The 13,935-nt window shown below is 35.9% G+C and overlaps 1 protein-coding gene across 2 annotated transcripts in view; it reads right to left on the bottom strand.

Moving 5' to 3' along the window:
- Positions 1–13,935, bottom strand: part of Acvr2a (activin A receptor type 2A) — a 78,995-nt gene that overhangs the window by 9,269 nt on the left and 55,791 nt on the right. Inside the window, exons 5-9 of one of the 2 annotated variants that reach the window (XM_052725941.1) lie at positions 9,032–9,055; positions 5,492–5,635; positions 3,653–3,796; positions 2,617–2,762; positions 1,035–1,149 (exon numbers count right to left, since the gene is read on the bottom strand). In XM_052725941.1, the coding sequence (XP_052581901.1) occupies positions 1,035–1,149; positions 2,617–2,762; positions 3,653–3,796; positions 5,492–5,635; positions 9,032–9,055 (573 nt within the window). The remainder of the gene's footprint in view (positions 1–1,034; positions 1,150–2,616; positions 2,763–3,652; positions 3,797–5,491; positions 5,636–9,031; positions 9,056–13,935) is intronic. The other variant, XM_052725942.1, reaches the window with a different exon arrangement.

Genomic DNA, 13,935 nt, shown 5'->3' with positions numbered 1-13,935 from the left:
CGCCAGTCAAATGGAGAGGAAGCAGGATGGACAGTACAGAGTAAGGGTAACCGAGCCATGTGAAAGAACGTAGATTAAAAGATACGGGTTAATTTAAGGTGTAAGAAGACTAAGCTAAGGCCAAGCTTTCACAATTAATAATAAGTCTCCATATCATTTTTTGCAAATTGGTGGCCCAAAGAAAAATCCACCTACAGGGAGGTGTTTTGTGCACATGTGATTGTGGGTGCCCACAGAGTCCAGAAAAGGGTGTTGAGTCCCCTCAGACTGGACTTACTGGCATTTCTGAGCAGCCTGAGCCAGGAAATGAACTTGGTCCTCTGCAAAGACAGGAAGCACTCTTAATTCCTGGGCCATCTCTCCTGCCCCGAAACTAACTGTTCTTGTAAAAAAAAAAAAAAAAAAAAAAAAAAAAAAAGGTGGTTCTATACAAGTGTAGCAGCTTTCCTAGCCTCACATTTTTGTGAGAATAAAATGCATGGGTATTCTCCTCTCCTTGGCCTTCTTAAAGGATGCTAAATCTATTTGTGCAAACAATAACTAAAGTTAGACATCTCACTTCAGCCTTTCCAGGAGATCTGAACTCTAGAAAAAAAATTCAAAGATAAAACATTAAATTCATTAAAGAGTTAATGAATCAATAAAGAGGAAGAAGCAAGAAAATTATTATGTATAAAATGGGCAGGAGAACCTAGTACATTGTAGTGAGAAGTGATCCATTATCCTCCACTCTTGTGACGAATTAGCCAATGAAAACTGAGTTAAAATTAAGAACTCCCTAAAGATGAAATTATTAAGAACTGGATTCTTCTGTGACTGATTATTTTAGAAAACAATCCTGTCCCGCTAAATGTTGTTCTATGCTTGCCTAATCCTAAGGGGACAGCCATGTAAAAATGCTGCCCTCTCAAAATATGTCACTCTTCATTAGATGACTCAATCAACCCCAGCAACTTCAGATCAAGTCGGTATTGATCTAAAGTAAGAGATGTGCTTATTATTTCCTACTCACATCTTATACTGGTTGTTCTTACCTGTCCATGAGTGTCACCTGCAGATTTGCCAGCCTCAAACTTTAACGCCAACCCAAAGTCAGCGATGCAAGCTGTCAGATTGTTTTTCAACAACACATTCTTACTTTTGATGTCCCTTCAAATAGAAAAAAAGTACTTTAAGTAAGTTATTTTTAAAATTTCTATTGAACATGAGGAGAATATGCTATAAAAATGAAGTTACTTAAAACTATGAAAGGCAAAGAAAGGGATAAGATGCTTAGGCAGAGTCCCAATCTAGTCACATGAATGTAGTAACAAACCCATTTTAACAGGAGCAAGAAGGAATCCACTCCATAAAGCAGTTTTACAACAGCCATTCCAGAAATACATTATCATCTATGTCACTCCCACATAATCATAAAATTACTATTTCTTTAAGGAAATGGGAACATTTCAGATCTCAGTTACAAACTCCCATAGAAACTTGTTTTTCAGAAAAACAAGGAAATTGTCAAAATCGCCTTTGGTAAAGATTTCTACTTCAGAACAGCCCCTCGCTGCAGCGGTCCTTGCACTGCATAGCCACTACTGTAGAAAAGCACCTCTTGGAATACAAACACAAGAAGCCTCTTACCATAAAGCCTAGCCCAGTACTTTGAAAGTCTATCAGCTGTAATGCAGGAAAATATGCTTTCTACACATCTGACTCATCTGGTTCATCTTAAAGACAACTCAGCAAGCATGTCTATGCTGTGACCAATAGTTACATTCTGAAGTCATAATACTGACCCACAAGAGGACGGAGGTAGAATAAAATGCTCCAGAAATCAACTTGTTTCAGTATCAAAACATTTTCAGGGTCCCTATAACAACTTTGGGGAGGTCTGAAGGATTAGTTTGAATATATTAATAGAAGGCAAATTCAAGAAGGAAAATGAAAGAAAGCAGATCCCTTTCTGAAGAAGTCATTTATGGTTCGCAAAATCAGAATCTGGCGACATTCAACTATACCTCTGCTAAATCACTCTGATAATGGCTATTTTTAAAACAAAATAGGAGGTGACAACTCAATCCTATGTTCTTCCAAGGAAGTAAATAAGGGCAAACTAAATCTATCTTTCAGGAACAAGCACTTTTCCTTTTCAAGATTTGGTAACGGAGTCTTCACTGGACATGTAATATTTCTTCACTGGACAGCTCTCTCCTCACAATGACCTCTCCTTCTACTTTAGCTCAAGAATGAATGCAAACTCATTCAAAACACAAAGAATATACATAGTCTATCCTTAATTTCATCATCGTGTATCTATTAAAATATTGCCTTTAAATCAAATTTTTGAGTTAAAATCATTTTTCCTTTGACATAGAGAAAATACACCTTTATTCTCAAACATGGTTTCAGAAATCAGACAAATTAAAACATGACATCATTAAACTTTACTAAGGAGATTATTATGTACATTACCCAAAATACATCCTAGTCAATCTCAAACCTAATTTTAAAAAATGAAAATCTTTACATTTTCAAATATGATCAAGGCAAAAATAAATTTCACCCCGAATTAAGCTTAAATAATAAACATGTGAGTTGAACAGAAAGACAGGACAACTCTGGATGTACCTGTGAGATATTGCAGGCTTGTGGCCATCTTTTAAGCCAGGTATATCCTCATGTAAATATGCCAATCCTCTAGCCATGGTTTCTGCGATATGACAGAGTTCATTCCAAGAGACCACATTAGCCTTGAGGAAGTCTGACAGTGAACCCTAAAGAAAAGAGCGAGACACCCATAAGCTCTTGATGAAAGTTTTACACAGATGGAAACTTTTCTTTGGATATGGAGGCAATGCATTCCTTTCAGTACAAAATCAATCAAGCACTATAGAGCTACTCAAATTTCCTTCCAATTCACATTAATGAACATTCAACCCCAAAAGACTGATTTTTAAAAGCTTATTACCAAAATAAGTTAATTTCCCTAACTTTAGAAAGTTTAAAAAAAAAACAGACTACAAAATCAAAATCTTCTATATCTAAAGATATTATGATCCTTATGGTCAAATACTAAGTGAAATAAAAGCCAGTTACACTTAACAAGAATGACACTCATTATACAAACCAAGATAATCCCAACACTTGGGAGGCTGCTGAGGCAAAAAGATGAGGCCAGCCTGTGCTACACAGAAGAATTTTCTTTAAAAAAAAAAAAAAAATTTAATGAAAAATGAGGGGAAAGTACATGTGCTTTGGCACTAATTCCAAGTTAGTTCATCTGGGTTCATCATTAGTTAGTTAGACTCTGGGTTCATCATTAAAAAATTATCAGGCAAAAAATGAAGAGGAAAAAAGCAGTGCTCATAAAGTCAAACTATCCTAAGTAATACATGGAAAACAACAAATGCTGTCTACTCTAAAGTCTCCCTAAGAGAAGCAATTACAGCACAGGAAATCAAGGCTTAGGGCTGCTCTATGATTAGTGGGTTAATTACAAAGTTCTTTCCTTAGTTTTGTGATACTTTCATTCACGAGTAATGTATATATGGATCAAATATTAATCAACTGTGATAATATACTCTTCTCTTGAAATATAACAATTAACATTAGGTTGGAAGGCCAAGTCCAGATTAACAAAACTTAAGTATTAAGTTGTTTTTACCTTTTCGTGAAATGCTGTGATTAGCCACAGGTCCACATCAACGCTGGTGCCTCGTTTTTCTGCACCAATGAACTGTAGTATATTCTCATGCTTCATTCCAGGTAAACTATAGACTTCATATTCATTCTGCCAGGATTGTTTGTCCTACAGTAAATAATAATAATAATAATAGTAATAATAATAATGAAAGCGTGGTAAGAACTCAGAAAGTACAAGAAAATAAATCATGTTGAGATGGAGTAAGTTCTAAAACAATAACAAAATAAGCTAAGTCTAATTGATACAACAACAAAATAAGCTAAGTACAAGTGACCTTTTGTTATTTTTTTATAAAAGAAATCTGTGAGGTGATAACAATAATCCATAATAAATCTTTGTTATTTAGAGAATCCTACCCCATATTCCTTCAAAATCTCCTTTTCTGTGTTGCTAAGTTTACAAACACAGGTATTCATCAAAAGCCACTGCATTTCTGTAGCTTAAACAGAAACACGTTCTGCTTCAAAGTAACTACAATCACTTTATGGTGTGAAACTAGTATAAAATAGTAGTATGCATGCTACTATTCACAACCATCTCCCTGAAAGATCAATTCGGTAGAGTGACCACCTTAAATAGGTGACAGTCTCTCTTGAGTCTGCCTACCCTCACCCCCACCCCAAGCTAACAATACCTACTGTTTCTTTTAGACTATCAATTACTCATTCCTGCAGGTTATCTAGGTCTACTGTATACTTACAAAAGATTAGTTTCTTTTTACTATGAGAGGGCAATGAAAGTGAGTTACACTATAATGTAATGGTAAGGAAATCTCTGGATCCAAGATTAATTTAAATTCTGGGTTTTCCTCTGATTTTTATAAAATCACTTTTCCAGTGAAGTAAAGGAATAACTGTTGTGTTATAAACACACAACACATAAATCATTACTTTGTCAATAAAAGCATTTAATAAAATGGCTGCTACTGTTGTTTCTACTCTTAATATCCATATTATTTTCTAACTGTTAAGATTCCTTACACATTAAGTAGCTTCCCACAGCTTACTACAAATCTTAGCCCAACAGAATGCTTCTCTTTCTAGAGCCACACTGCTGCCAAGATAAAGAAAGACTAGGGGCTAGGCTTTAGATGAGGTGAGAAGGTACGTTAAGGAAACTGTTTCTCTAGTAACTTTGGAGGGATGGAGGTTGAGTATGTATATCCAAGACTTCAATACCAAGGGTGCCACCAGCCACAGGGATGTATTACCAGAGAAAGGGAAAGATGGAAGCCCTAATGTCAACCAGCAAGGGAGCAAAGCGGCAGTGCAGACTGCCTTAGGTCAGGCGTTCATAAGAAGTTCAGCTGCATTTCAAGGAAAAACAAAGTAAACCAATCCTTTGGAAACTTGAATCACTGCCTCTGAGAAGTTACCAACAAATACTGAAATAATTACATAGAAACACTCAAAGTACAATGAAAAGAAATCAAAGCCTGGCCATGTAGCTCCGAACAGCAATTCTAAAACGAACACACAATCTGTTGTTCTTTCTTGTCAAGGGGATATTAAGACAACTACTCAGACAGTGAGGTGATTTTTGTGATTGGAATACTCATCTTTAGTTTTTATTAACAAAAGACTGACTATATGTTCCTTTATTGTGATTCCACTACTGCCAACAACCCCAAGTGCTGCACTAGATCATTGCATTTCTTAGATGTGACTGCAGCACAGAAAGGCTAGACTGCTTTCCCACTATCACAATCACTTTAGAATATACAGTCTGTGTGTATGAGCTATAATGTTCTAGCCGCTAAAATATATAGGTAGATAGAGCAGAGAACTTTAATAAACATACCTGTATTGGAAATATTTTGACAGCCACATATTCATTGAGCAACTGGGCTTTCCAGACACAACCAAATCTTCCCCTTGCTTTCACTTCTAATAGCTGCAATGGCTTCAAACCTAGTAATGGAGAAGGTGGGGGTGGTCCTGGGTCCTACAGAAAAAAATAATAATAACGAATAAGCAGAACATAAGACATCGATTCTGAAATGAGAAAAAAGGTAAATATATTGAAGAATACACTGACAGAAACTGTTAACACACAAGTGACTGTAAGTCAATGTGACCTTAACTTTTAGCCTACAAGAACTGAGCTTCTGGGGCGTTGGCAAGAACCACCAAGCAAGCAATGTCTAATTAACACTGCTACTACTTAGGAACAGCAGGTGAAAAACACAAAGCAGCCAGTCTAAGCACTGTTCCCAAGACTTCCTGTGAACTTCAGAACACTCTTAATAGTATACCATTGGCTTCACCCAGCTCACATTCTCTAAAGGATATGGATTTGAAAAGTACCAAAACAGCAAAGTAGAACCGTTTCTCAAAGAAAATTCTCAAAATCTACTACTTTCTCTTGTAGCTGTTTAATATTAACTTTTTCTTCATTAATTTTGTAATGTTCAGTCACTTTAAGCAAGTATATAAAATACAAAAAGCACTTAAAAGAAATGTTTCTATAGACAAACTTTTTGTTTATTCATTCTTATTTTTCATGATACTAATAGTTCATTCTTTAACTATTTCTCAAAACTGAATAGAAATAAAAATCATGTCCTGAGGCTAACTGAAGAGAAAAATAAAACGAAGTACAAATAAAAATCTAGGAACGTGGTAGTCTTAGCTGGAAACATGGAATGGTGAATAAAAGACAAGAATGATACTATGATGCATTTTTAAAATAAGGCCAGTATAATACATTAAAAAGGGGAATTGCAAAGAAAATTCCCTAGACCAAAAGAATGGTAACTTTTGCTGAAAGTGTTCTATCAGTTTACCAACTCAACTAAAGCAAGATGTAAGAAGACTCTGGAAGCCAACAGACAAAGCAAGAGAAATGTTTCAAGGGCCAAAAGTTCTGTGAAAAGGTATTAAAATGTTTGTGGCAAGAACAACCTCCTGTTGGTACTTCAGATACTTGAAAATGGCATTTTATCCTAGATCACTGCATCTCACCCTAACTTTCTTCTCCCTTTTACATCTTCATAATGTTCAAGACTGTTAATGCTCCCTGTAAGCATCCTTCATCCACTAATCTGTTTGTGAGTCTCAAAATTTTCTAGCAAGCATTAGAATGACCCAGCAAAGAAACAGTGCAAAGTATTATGTGGAAAAAGAACACAACCTCTAGGCAATCCTTATTTAAAGGCTTGAAAACTCCTATTTTAAAAAATAAGTCAGAAGACTTCCTGTGACTGATTCTGAAGTCATGTCTGTTTTCAAATGACTACAAACATTGCTGTCCCATTTAAAAATATGAAAAATTAATAAAACCAAAGTGCTTTTGTTTAGCAGAGTGATGGACCAAAAAGGCTGTCAACAAATCCTACAGGAAGGCCAGGCTCATAGTGATTCGCAGGGAGGGGCACCTTTGTCTTTTCTGGAACGCTGCTGTGAGAATCATATCCTCCCTTCCTATTCTTGAACTGACTGTCTTCTGCCTGTAATAAGAGTCTACTAACAGGAACAGGCTGACTGAAGCAACTAGAGAAGGAAAAGGTGAATACTACTCCTCTTCCAGAGGCAAAGAAAACTATCCAGTCTGCAAGGAAGAACCAAGAATACGTGTACAAGTTTATAGAGAAAATAACTAAATAGAAAAGACAAGGGTGAGTTTTTCAAAGCAGCAATACTACAATCTTTAGGTAATCACTGAAAAGAGAAAAGAAGAGGGCAACTCAACAATTCTAACATTCTGATCTGACACCCTTCTACACACTGACCAACAGTGTCTGTCTCTAGAGACAACTTGACAGAGCTGTTCTGTGTTCAAAGGGGCACCAACCATAGACATGAGTCCAGTCAATGGCACAGAACTGAGATGATTTCTTCAACATCTCAAATTAATAATATAACAGTGGCTCAAAGTATGTTAAATGATTTCTAGATGCAAAGATAAACTTCAAAGTTCCTATAGGCTTACAAGGCTTTCCTTAGTAAATATATTAATGTACTTTTATTTCATAGAGAAATCTTGAATCAACATTTAATATTACAATTTTACCATTAATTGCTACAAAACATACAACTGTCAAAATTTCCTAACAGTATAAAAAATTAAATTAAAAAAACAAGCACTGGCCAATTTTCAAAAGGGAAGAAAATGATCTCTAAAGGTTCATTCTCATCAACATCAAAACCTTTTGAGATGTAGTCTTAAGTATATTTTAAGATTCACAAATATTTAAAGTTTGGGCTAAAAAGCAACTTCATAATAAAATAACTACACAATACATAATATCATCGATACACCTTTTTCCTTTCTTAAGAAGTTACTAGGATGAAGTTTTAAATGCACCTCTAAAATCTAAGTTTTACTTATTGTATAAAATATTAGAAATGATTTTGTTTATTAGCATCATTATAGCAATTTATTCAGAAAAACTCAGTATTTGTTTCTAGGAATAAGGACTATTTGTTTCTAGGAATATCATTAAACATATGAACCCCTGAGGGGACAAATGGGAACTTAACACATCACAAATGATGGCATCCGGAAAAATGGCTTTGCCTTGCTGTACAGAAAGCCTTGGGGAGGCAGCAACTCTCAGGACTACAGAATTTCTGAGACCTTCCCCTCAAGTTCTCAGTGCTCTTTCAACAACCATTTAATGTATACAACTAAGATGAGGCACAGCAGAAGTGGCTCTGATTATGCATTCCTTCTTAAGACATCAAAAAGTAAGTGGAAACTGCAGTTACTGGGAAAGCCCCACTGCCCAGAGATCCTCCCCAGTGACTAACTATACCCAATGCTGGGACACTGTTCAAGAGGAGCAGCAAAGCCATCAGTGATCAAGTTTGCTTATTTCTCAATTAAGTATACATTGTAATCCAAACAGCCTCAACCTTCCAGGCAGCAACAGATTTATCAAAGGTGCTATTTCTGCGGCTAATTCATTTGCTAGAGATACCATTGCAAAATGCAGATTTTAAGCTAAGAGATAATGAGCTAGACCAGAAAGACATCTCTTATTTAAATGGGTGAAGGCTGACATTTAAATATATGAACTACTATAAAAAATTATAAATACTGGGTTTCTAGGGCTAATGGCCTCATTAGGTTTTATCTTCTGTTCAGCTGAAATAGTTCTTTCTACATTCTATCTTAGACAAATATAAATACTGTTAATGATCCTTCAAAATCAAATGCTTTTACTATGTCAAATGAATCACATTTGGATACGAAAGGGGGGACTTTCATAACAAAAATGTAGATAAACTATAAAGGATACAAAGTAAAGCAACAATAACAACAAAACTCTAAGGACAAATGTTTTGTGTGCATCCACAAAAGCTTTCACAACCATAAGCAAACATCAATGCATCTTACCTCTATCATTATATGAAAGGCGTGCTTGTGAAGAAAAAACACAGGCAAAAGAAATTACGATTCATATTCAGAATGAAATGAAAAATGACACATCAGTTACAAAGGTGAAAGAAGGAATGAATTAGCTTTTTTAAAGTAGACAGTGATTCAATGGACTATATTTTTAAGACAAAGATTAAGAACACTTTCCTTATAGCCAGAGGAAAGTAGTATAAAAAACGTAAAGGAAAAAGCCTTGGATGTCACCTATCAGGGTGGTAATAAATAAATTTTGATGTAAAATAACTCCAAATTACCTGATCCAATGGGCTTCAAGCCAGCAAGTAAAATAAATTTTAGACACTACTTAGTACTTGAAAAGGTTTTAAAGTCTAAATGCAAGAGTAGGCAATTGAACTGGGGAAGACGGGAGCTGGAATTGGTTCTGACCAGCAGAGGGCAGTATTGCCTTTAACAAAAACCACAAAGCAGCCTGAAGAACCCCAATTCTCTCAGACCAGGCTTTCTAATAGTTTTCATGGGTGTGTGCATACACGTATAGGGACATGTGCATGGAGGTTAGGGGACAACCTCAGGAGTCATTCCAAAAGTGCCATTTCCCACTGTCCTAGAACTCCTAGGCTGGCCAGCAAGCCCTAGGAACCCACCTGCCTCAATTTCTCCAGTGCTGGGATTACAAGCATATACCATCACACCCACCCTGCCTGCCTTCCCTGCTCCCCTTTTCCTTTTACTCTCTCTTTCTTTCTTTCTTTCTTTCTTTCTTTCTTTCTTTCTTTCTTTCTTTCTTTCTTTCTTTCTTTCTTCCTTTCATGTGGGTTCTAAGGATCAAACTTATGTGCTCATGCTTGTAAAGCCCTTTGTGAGTGGTAATGTCTCTCAGCTCTAGTTTTTTTTACAGTTTTTATAAGAAACTGTGAAATTTCCTTCCAGTGAGTGAACTCACCTTTCTGGAAGGCAGTAGGACCTTATAGTAAAACACAAAATAATGCTTTTGGTGGCTATGTGTGTGCTCAGGAAAGACAAACTGGGAAGAAAACACATAAGGAAGAAAGATGGCCAGAATTAAACAAAACCTGGTGACAAACTAGGCCTGTTATAAAACTCCCTGCCCAGCTGTAGCAACAAGAATAAATCAAAACAGATCCTACCAGAATGGGATTTAGATGACTTAGTTCATACTTCGAATTAAGCATTTGTTAGCAGTTCAAAATACAATTTCAGTATTATAGTAACTTTAAACTTAGGAAGTATGTAACAACTGAGTAAGCAGTAGCACCCTGGAAATGAGTACCCAGACACAGTTCTTACAACCTGAGGACAGTCAGATAGTAGTAGAGAACAAGTCAACCCTAAAAAGATAGCTGCTTCAATGTTAAATTAAGTACAATACACGTTAGCCACTGCTAGGGAGCTTGAAAACTCCCAACAGATGACCACATTCCCCAGATGCCACTATTTCTACAGAGAACAGTGCCACTGGCAAAAAGAAATGACAATCCACTTAGCTATACCAGTTGTTTGCTGGATTTTCATCCTGTGATAATCATCCAGGACTATTCACGAGTCATCAAAAAGCTAGCTTAATCCTACCATACCATTAGAGAACCTCAGCATTCCAGAATACAATACCTCTCTTCCAGGGAACGCAAAGAAACAAGAATCACTGAGATCTTGTTTAAACTCAAGAACTTGCAGAGATAAAGACGTCAGCACAAGTAAATGTTACTTTTAATCTTAGAAAGTATTAGGCCTACTCAGTAAACTTTCTAATGAACATTAGAATAAGCTATAAAATACACAAATCAAAAATGAAGGTTAAAAACAAGTTTTAATGTAATAAGAATGGGAAAGACAAAAACCAAAAAATAAATAAGTTAATTAATTAACTAAAATACATAAACAGACTTTAAGTATATCTTTTTGGATATACTTCTCCATAAATGAACATTAGAATGGACAAAAGATATAAGGTAAACAAGAGGCACCAACAACAAGCTTCTTCAAAGAAAAAACTGTTGCAGTATATGCAGTCAAACAAGCAAAAGAGATCACTGAACATACAAACAGAAAAAACTCACCAAACAAAACGGGCTGCATTCACAAAATGGAAAGGTGGCTTTGAGTACTCTGCACTGTAACTGTAACTAAAAATCAAATCAACTCCTTAATGCCAAGTAAGCAGAGTTCCAGGTTAGAAAGAGACCTACTGCTTATCAAGAAGGAATGAACTTACTGCCAAACATCAGAAAAGAACACAGGACTTTACTCACTCATTCATTTATTCACTCAAAAAGGTTTACTGACCGTACTGTTTGTGTCAAGTACTATCTACTCAGGCTCTCATGAACTTTACAGCAGATGGACTAATTGATGATTTGCACTAACAAAGGCATAATTAAAAACTAAAATCAGTAGAAAGGAAGTCACTAGCTTGAGCATCTGTAAGATAGCTGACTTACACTACCCAGTTTTTCCCTGAGGAGAGCACCCTGAAAAAAAAATGTCGCAGTAGAGGGGACTGATGGGAGTGAAAAGCATTATTAGGACACACCCTAGATTTTAGGTTATACAGCCACATGGACAAGTGCTGCATTTATTGAAAACTAGGTTTGGAAAAGACAATAATGATCCCTGAATGGGAAGTGCTAAGAGACATCCAAGTGGAGCTATTTGATAAGCAATTACCTATGTAAATCTAAAATTCAAAGAAATCATTCTAGAAATAAAAACTTTTATATACTATACATAAATACACATACAACATGTACTATAACTTTCTTTACTGTTTAATACACACACACACACACACACACACACACACACACACAGACAATCTTAAGTGTATCTACTTAGGCAGATAAGTAGTTTCCATATATATTTTTGCACACCACACAACAACCTTTTCTTACAACCATCAAGTGTCTATATTGTGTGAAAACTGACAAATTCTGAATGTGTCTCCTCTTAGTCATCTAATTATCATATATTCTTAGAAATGCCACAATTCTTCATTTTTTAGACTATCAACAAGCTAGAAAAGGGCAGGCATATAGTAACAGATGAATAAATCAGATACTTTCACATGCTCAGCCATGGCTCTATTAATTAGATCCCAAGATTCCTTATAGTTTCTCTCATCGTACTTTTCCTGAAAGCAAACAGAGAGCAAAGGAGATACTAAAGACTCTGAACAGACGCCCCAAGCCATTAGCAGCACAGGGCAGCCAGCGCTGGGGTAGACAGTTTCCTAAGAGATGTAGGCAAAGCCCGTTCCCCTCTTAGCTGCTGTTCAAAAGCATAAAGGTTATGACTAGCTATAAGAAAACTTACTTTTATTTAACATTTATAACCTTTAAGTGAAGATGAAAGAAGGAAAATGGATGTGAGAAAATATTTAACTACCAGGCTGCCTAGACACAAATAAAACTATATTCATATGAAGTAGTGAAGTCTAATTATTTACCCTAATTTAGCTTTCTATGGACTCCATCTAATTATTGAAATAAGCCATTCAATCAATGGACAATAATCCCTGAATAAAAGCCCAGGCATTGCCAATCAGGACAAGATTGTAAGTCAGGTCATTTCACCTGAGTGCCCCGATTTTTTCATCAGTAAAATGAACTTGCTGTAGCATATATTTCAGAGTATTGGATCAGTAATAGTTTCAATGAAAATTATTCCTTTTGAGTCAAAGCTGCGACAGAGAGGATAATGACAGCAGACAGTTACTGAGCATTTTAACACTGGCCAACACCGCAAATACAGTTCTCTCAGCACTAGAGAATGTCAATCATCTTTCTTCCACTGGCCACTCCTTTCATAATTTCTTCACCTCCATTTCCAAGTGGAGTTAAATAAAGCAAAGTTAAATAAACAGCCTGTTTTCATCTTACCTTCATGTAACTGTGAGCCCCAAGAGGGCAAGCAGGGACCATCCTGCACCTGTACTAGGTAGCATGCACCACTCAGGGCTCACAGCAGTTATGTAAGCACCAAGAGAGAGGTTCACCAAAAACAGAAAGGCAGCCCACAGTATTTATTTTATTAACAAATGAACTTTTCTACTTCTACTATTTTGAATTAATGGAAAAGGGTTTTAGAGCAATGATGTAGCTAGGAATAAAGGAAGACATCTAGGATAAAGTCTGGGAAATGAGGACGATGCAGAAAAAGTTTGCCTCCTCCTGGCTACTACCTGCTCTCCAGAGAAAGGGTAAGCATGTACTCTGATCTATACTCAGGAGTCCACCTCCAGGTTGGTCAAAGGAAACTGCACCCCAGGTGCTAAGAATGTAATGATGATCACCTGCAGTAGTGCGTGTGTGTGTGTGTGTGTGTGTGTGTGTGTGTGTTGCCAAAGCATTCAAAGAACTGGCTTTCACAAGTAAGTGCAGTGTGCAGTTCTACTCTAAGGAGGTTAAGTTCCATGGTTTTTGTCTTCCTCTCACCTCTTTGCTTTTAGATATAGAATTTTTAGGCAATCTCCAACTGACTATATTTAGGCATTGTATATAAAATTGTAAATAGTAAGCATTGTAAATAGAAAAAATTTTGTGTGCTTGGTTAGAGTAATTTTTCAAGCTGTATACCTATCAGTAATTTCTAAAAATTTGCTTAGAAGTATATTTTAAATGAAGTTACAATTTTAGTTGCTGTACAAAAACAATTATATAACCCAGTGGGACACAAAAGGAAAAGCATCTATAACAGCCCTGAACCATTCTTAAGAGTATATATACAAAGATGTACAAGTATAAAATGGCATTATATCATATTTTAAGCATGTTAAAATAATATGGTTGAAATACTTATGAAATGTAGATTCTCCTATCAGAAATCTCATACAAACTTTACTAAACTGATAAACTATCACACCATATACTAAATTGTAGTATTTC

Source organism: Peromyscus californicus, unplaced genomic scaffold (assembly GCF_007827085.1).
Source record: "Peromyscus californicus insignis strain IS unplaced genomic scaffold, ASM782708v3 Scaffold_7__1_contigs__length_154581171, whole genome shotgun sequence".
NCBI lineage: Eukaryota > Metazoa > Chordata > Mammalia > Rodentia > Cricetidae > Peromyscus > Peromyscus californicus.
Note: the sequence above shows the minus strand (reverse complement) of the source record. Positions and strands in the feature narration are given on the sequence as shown.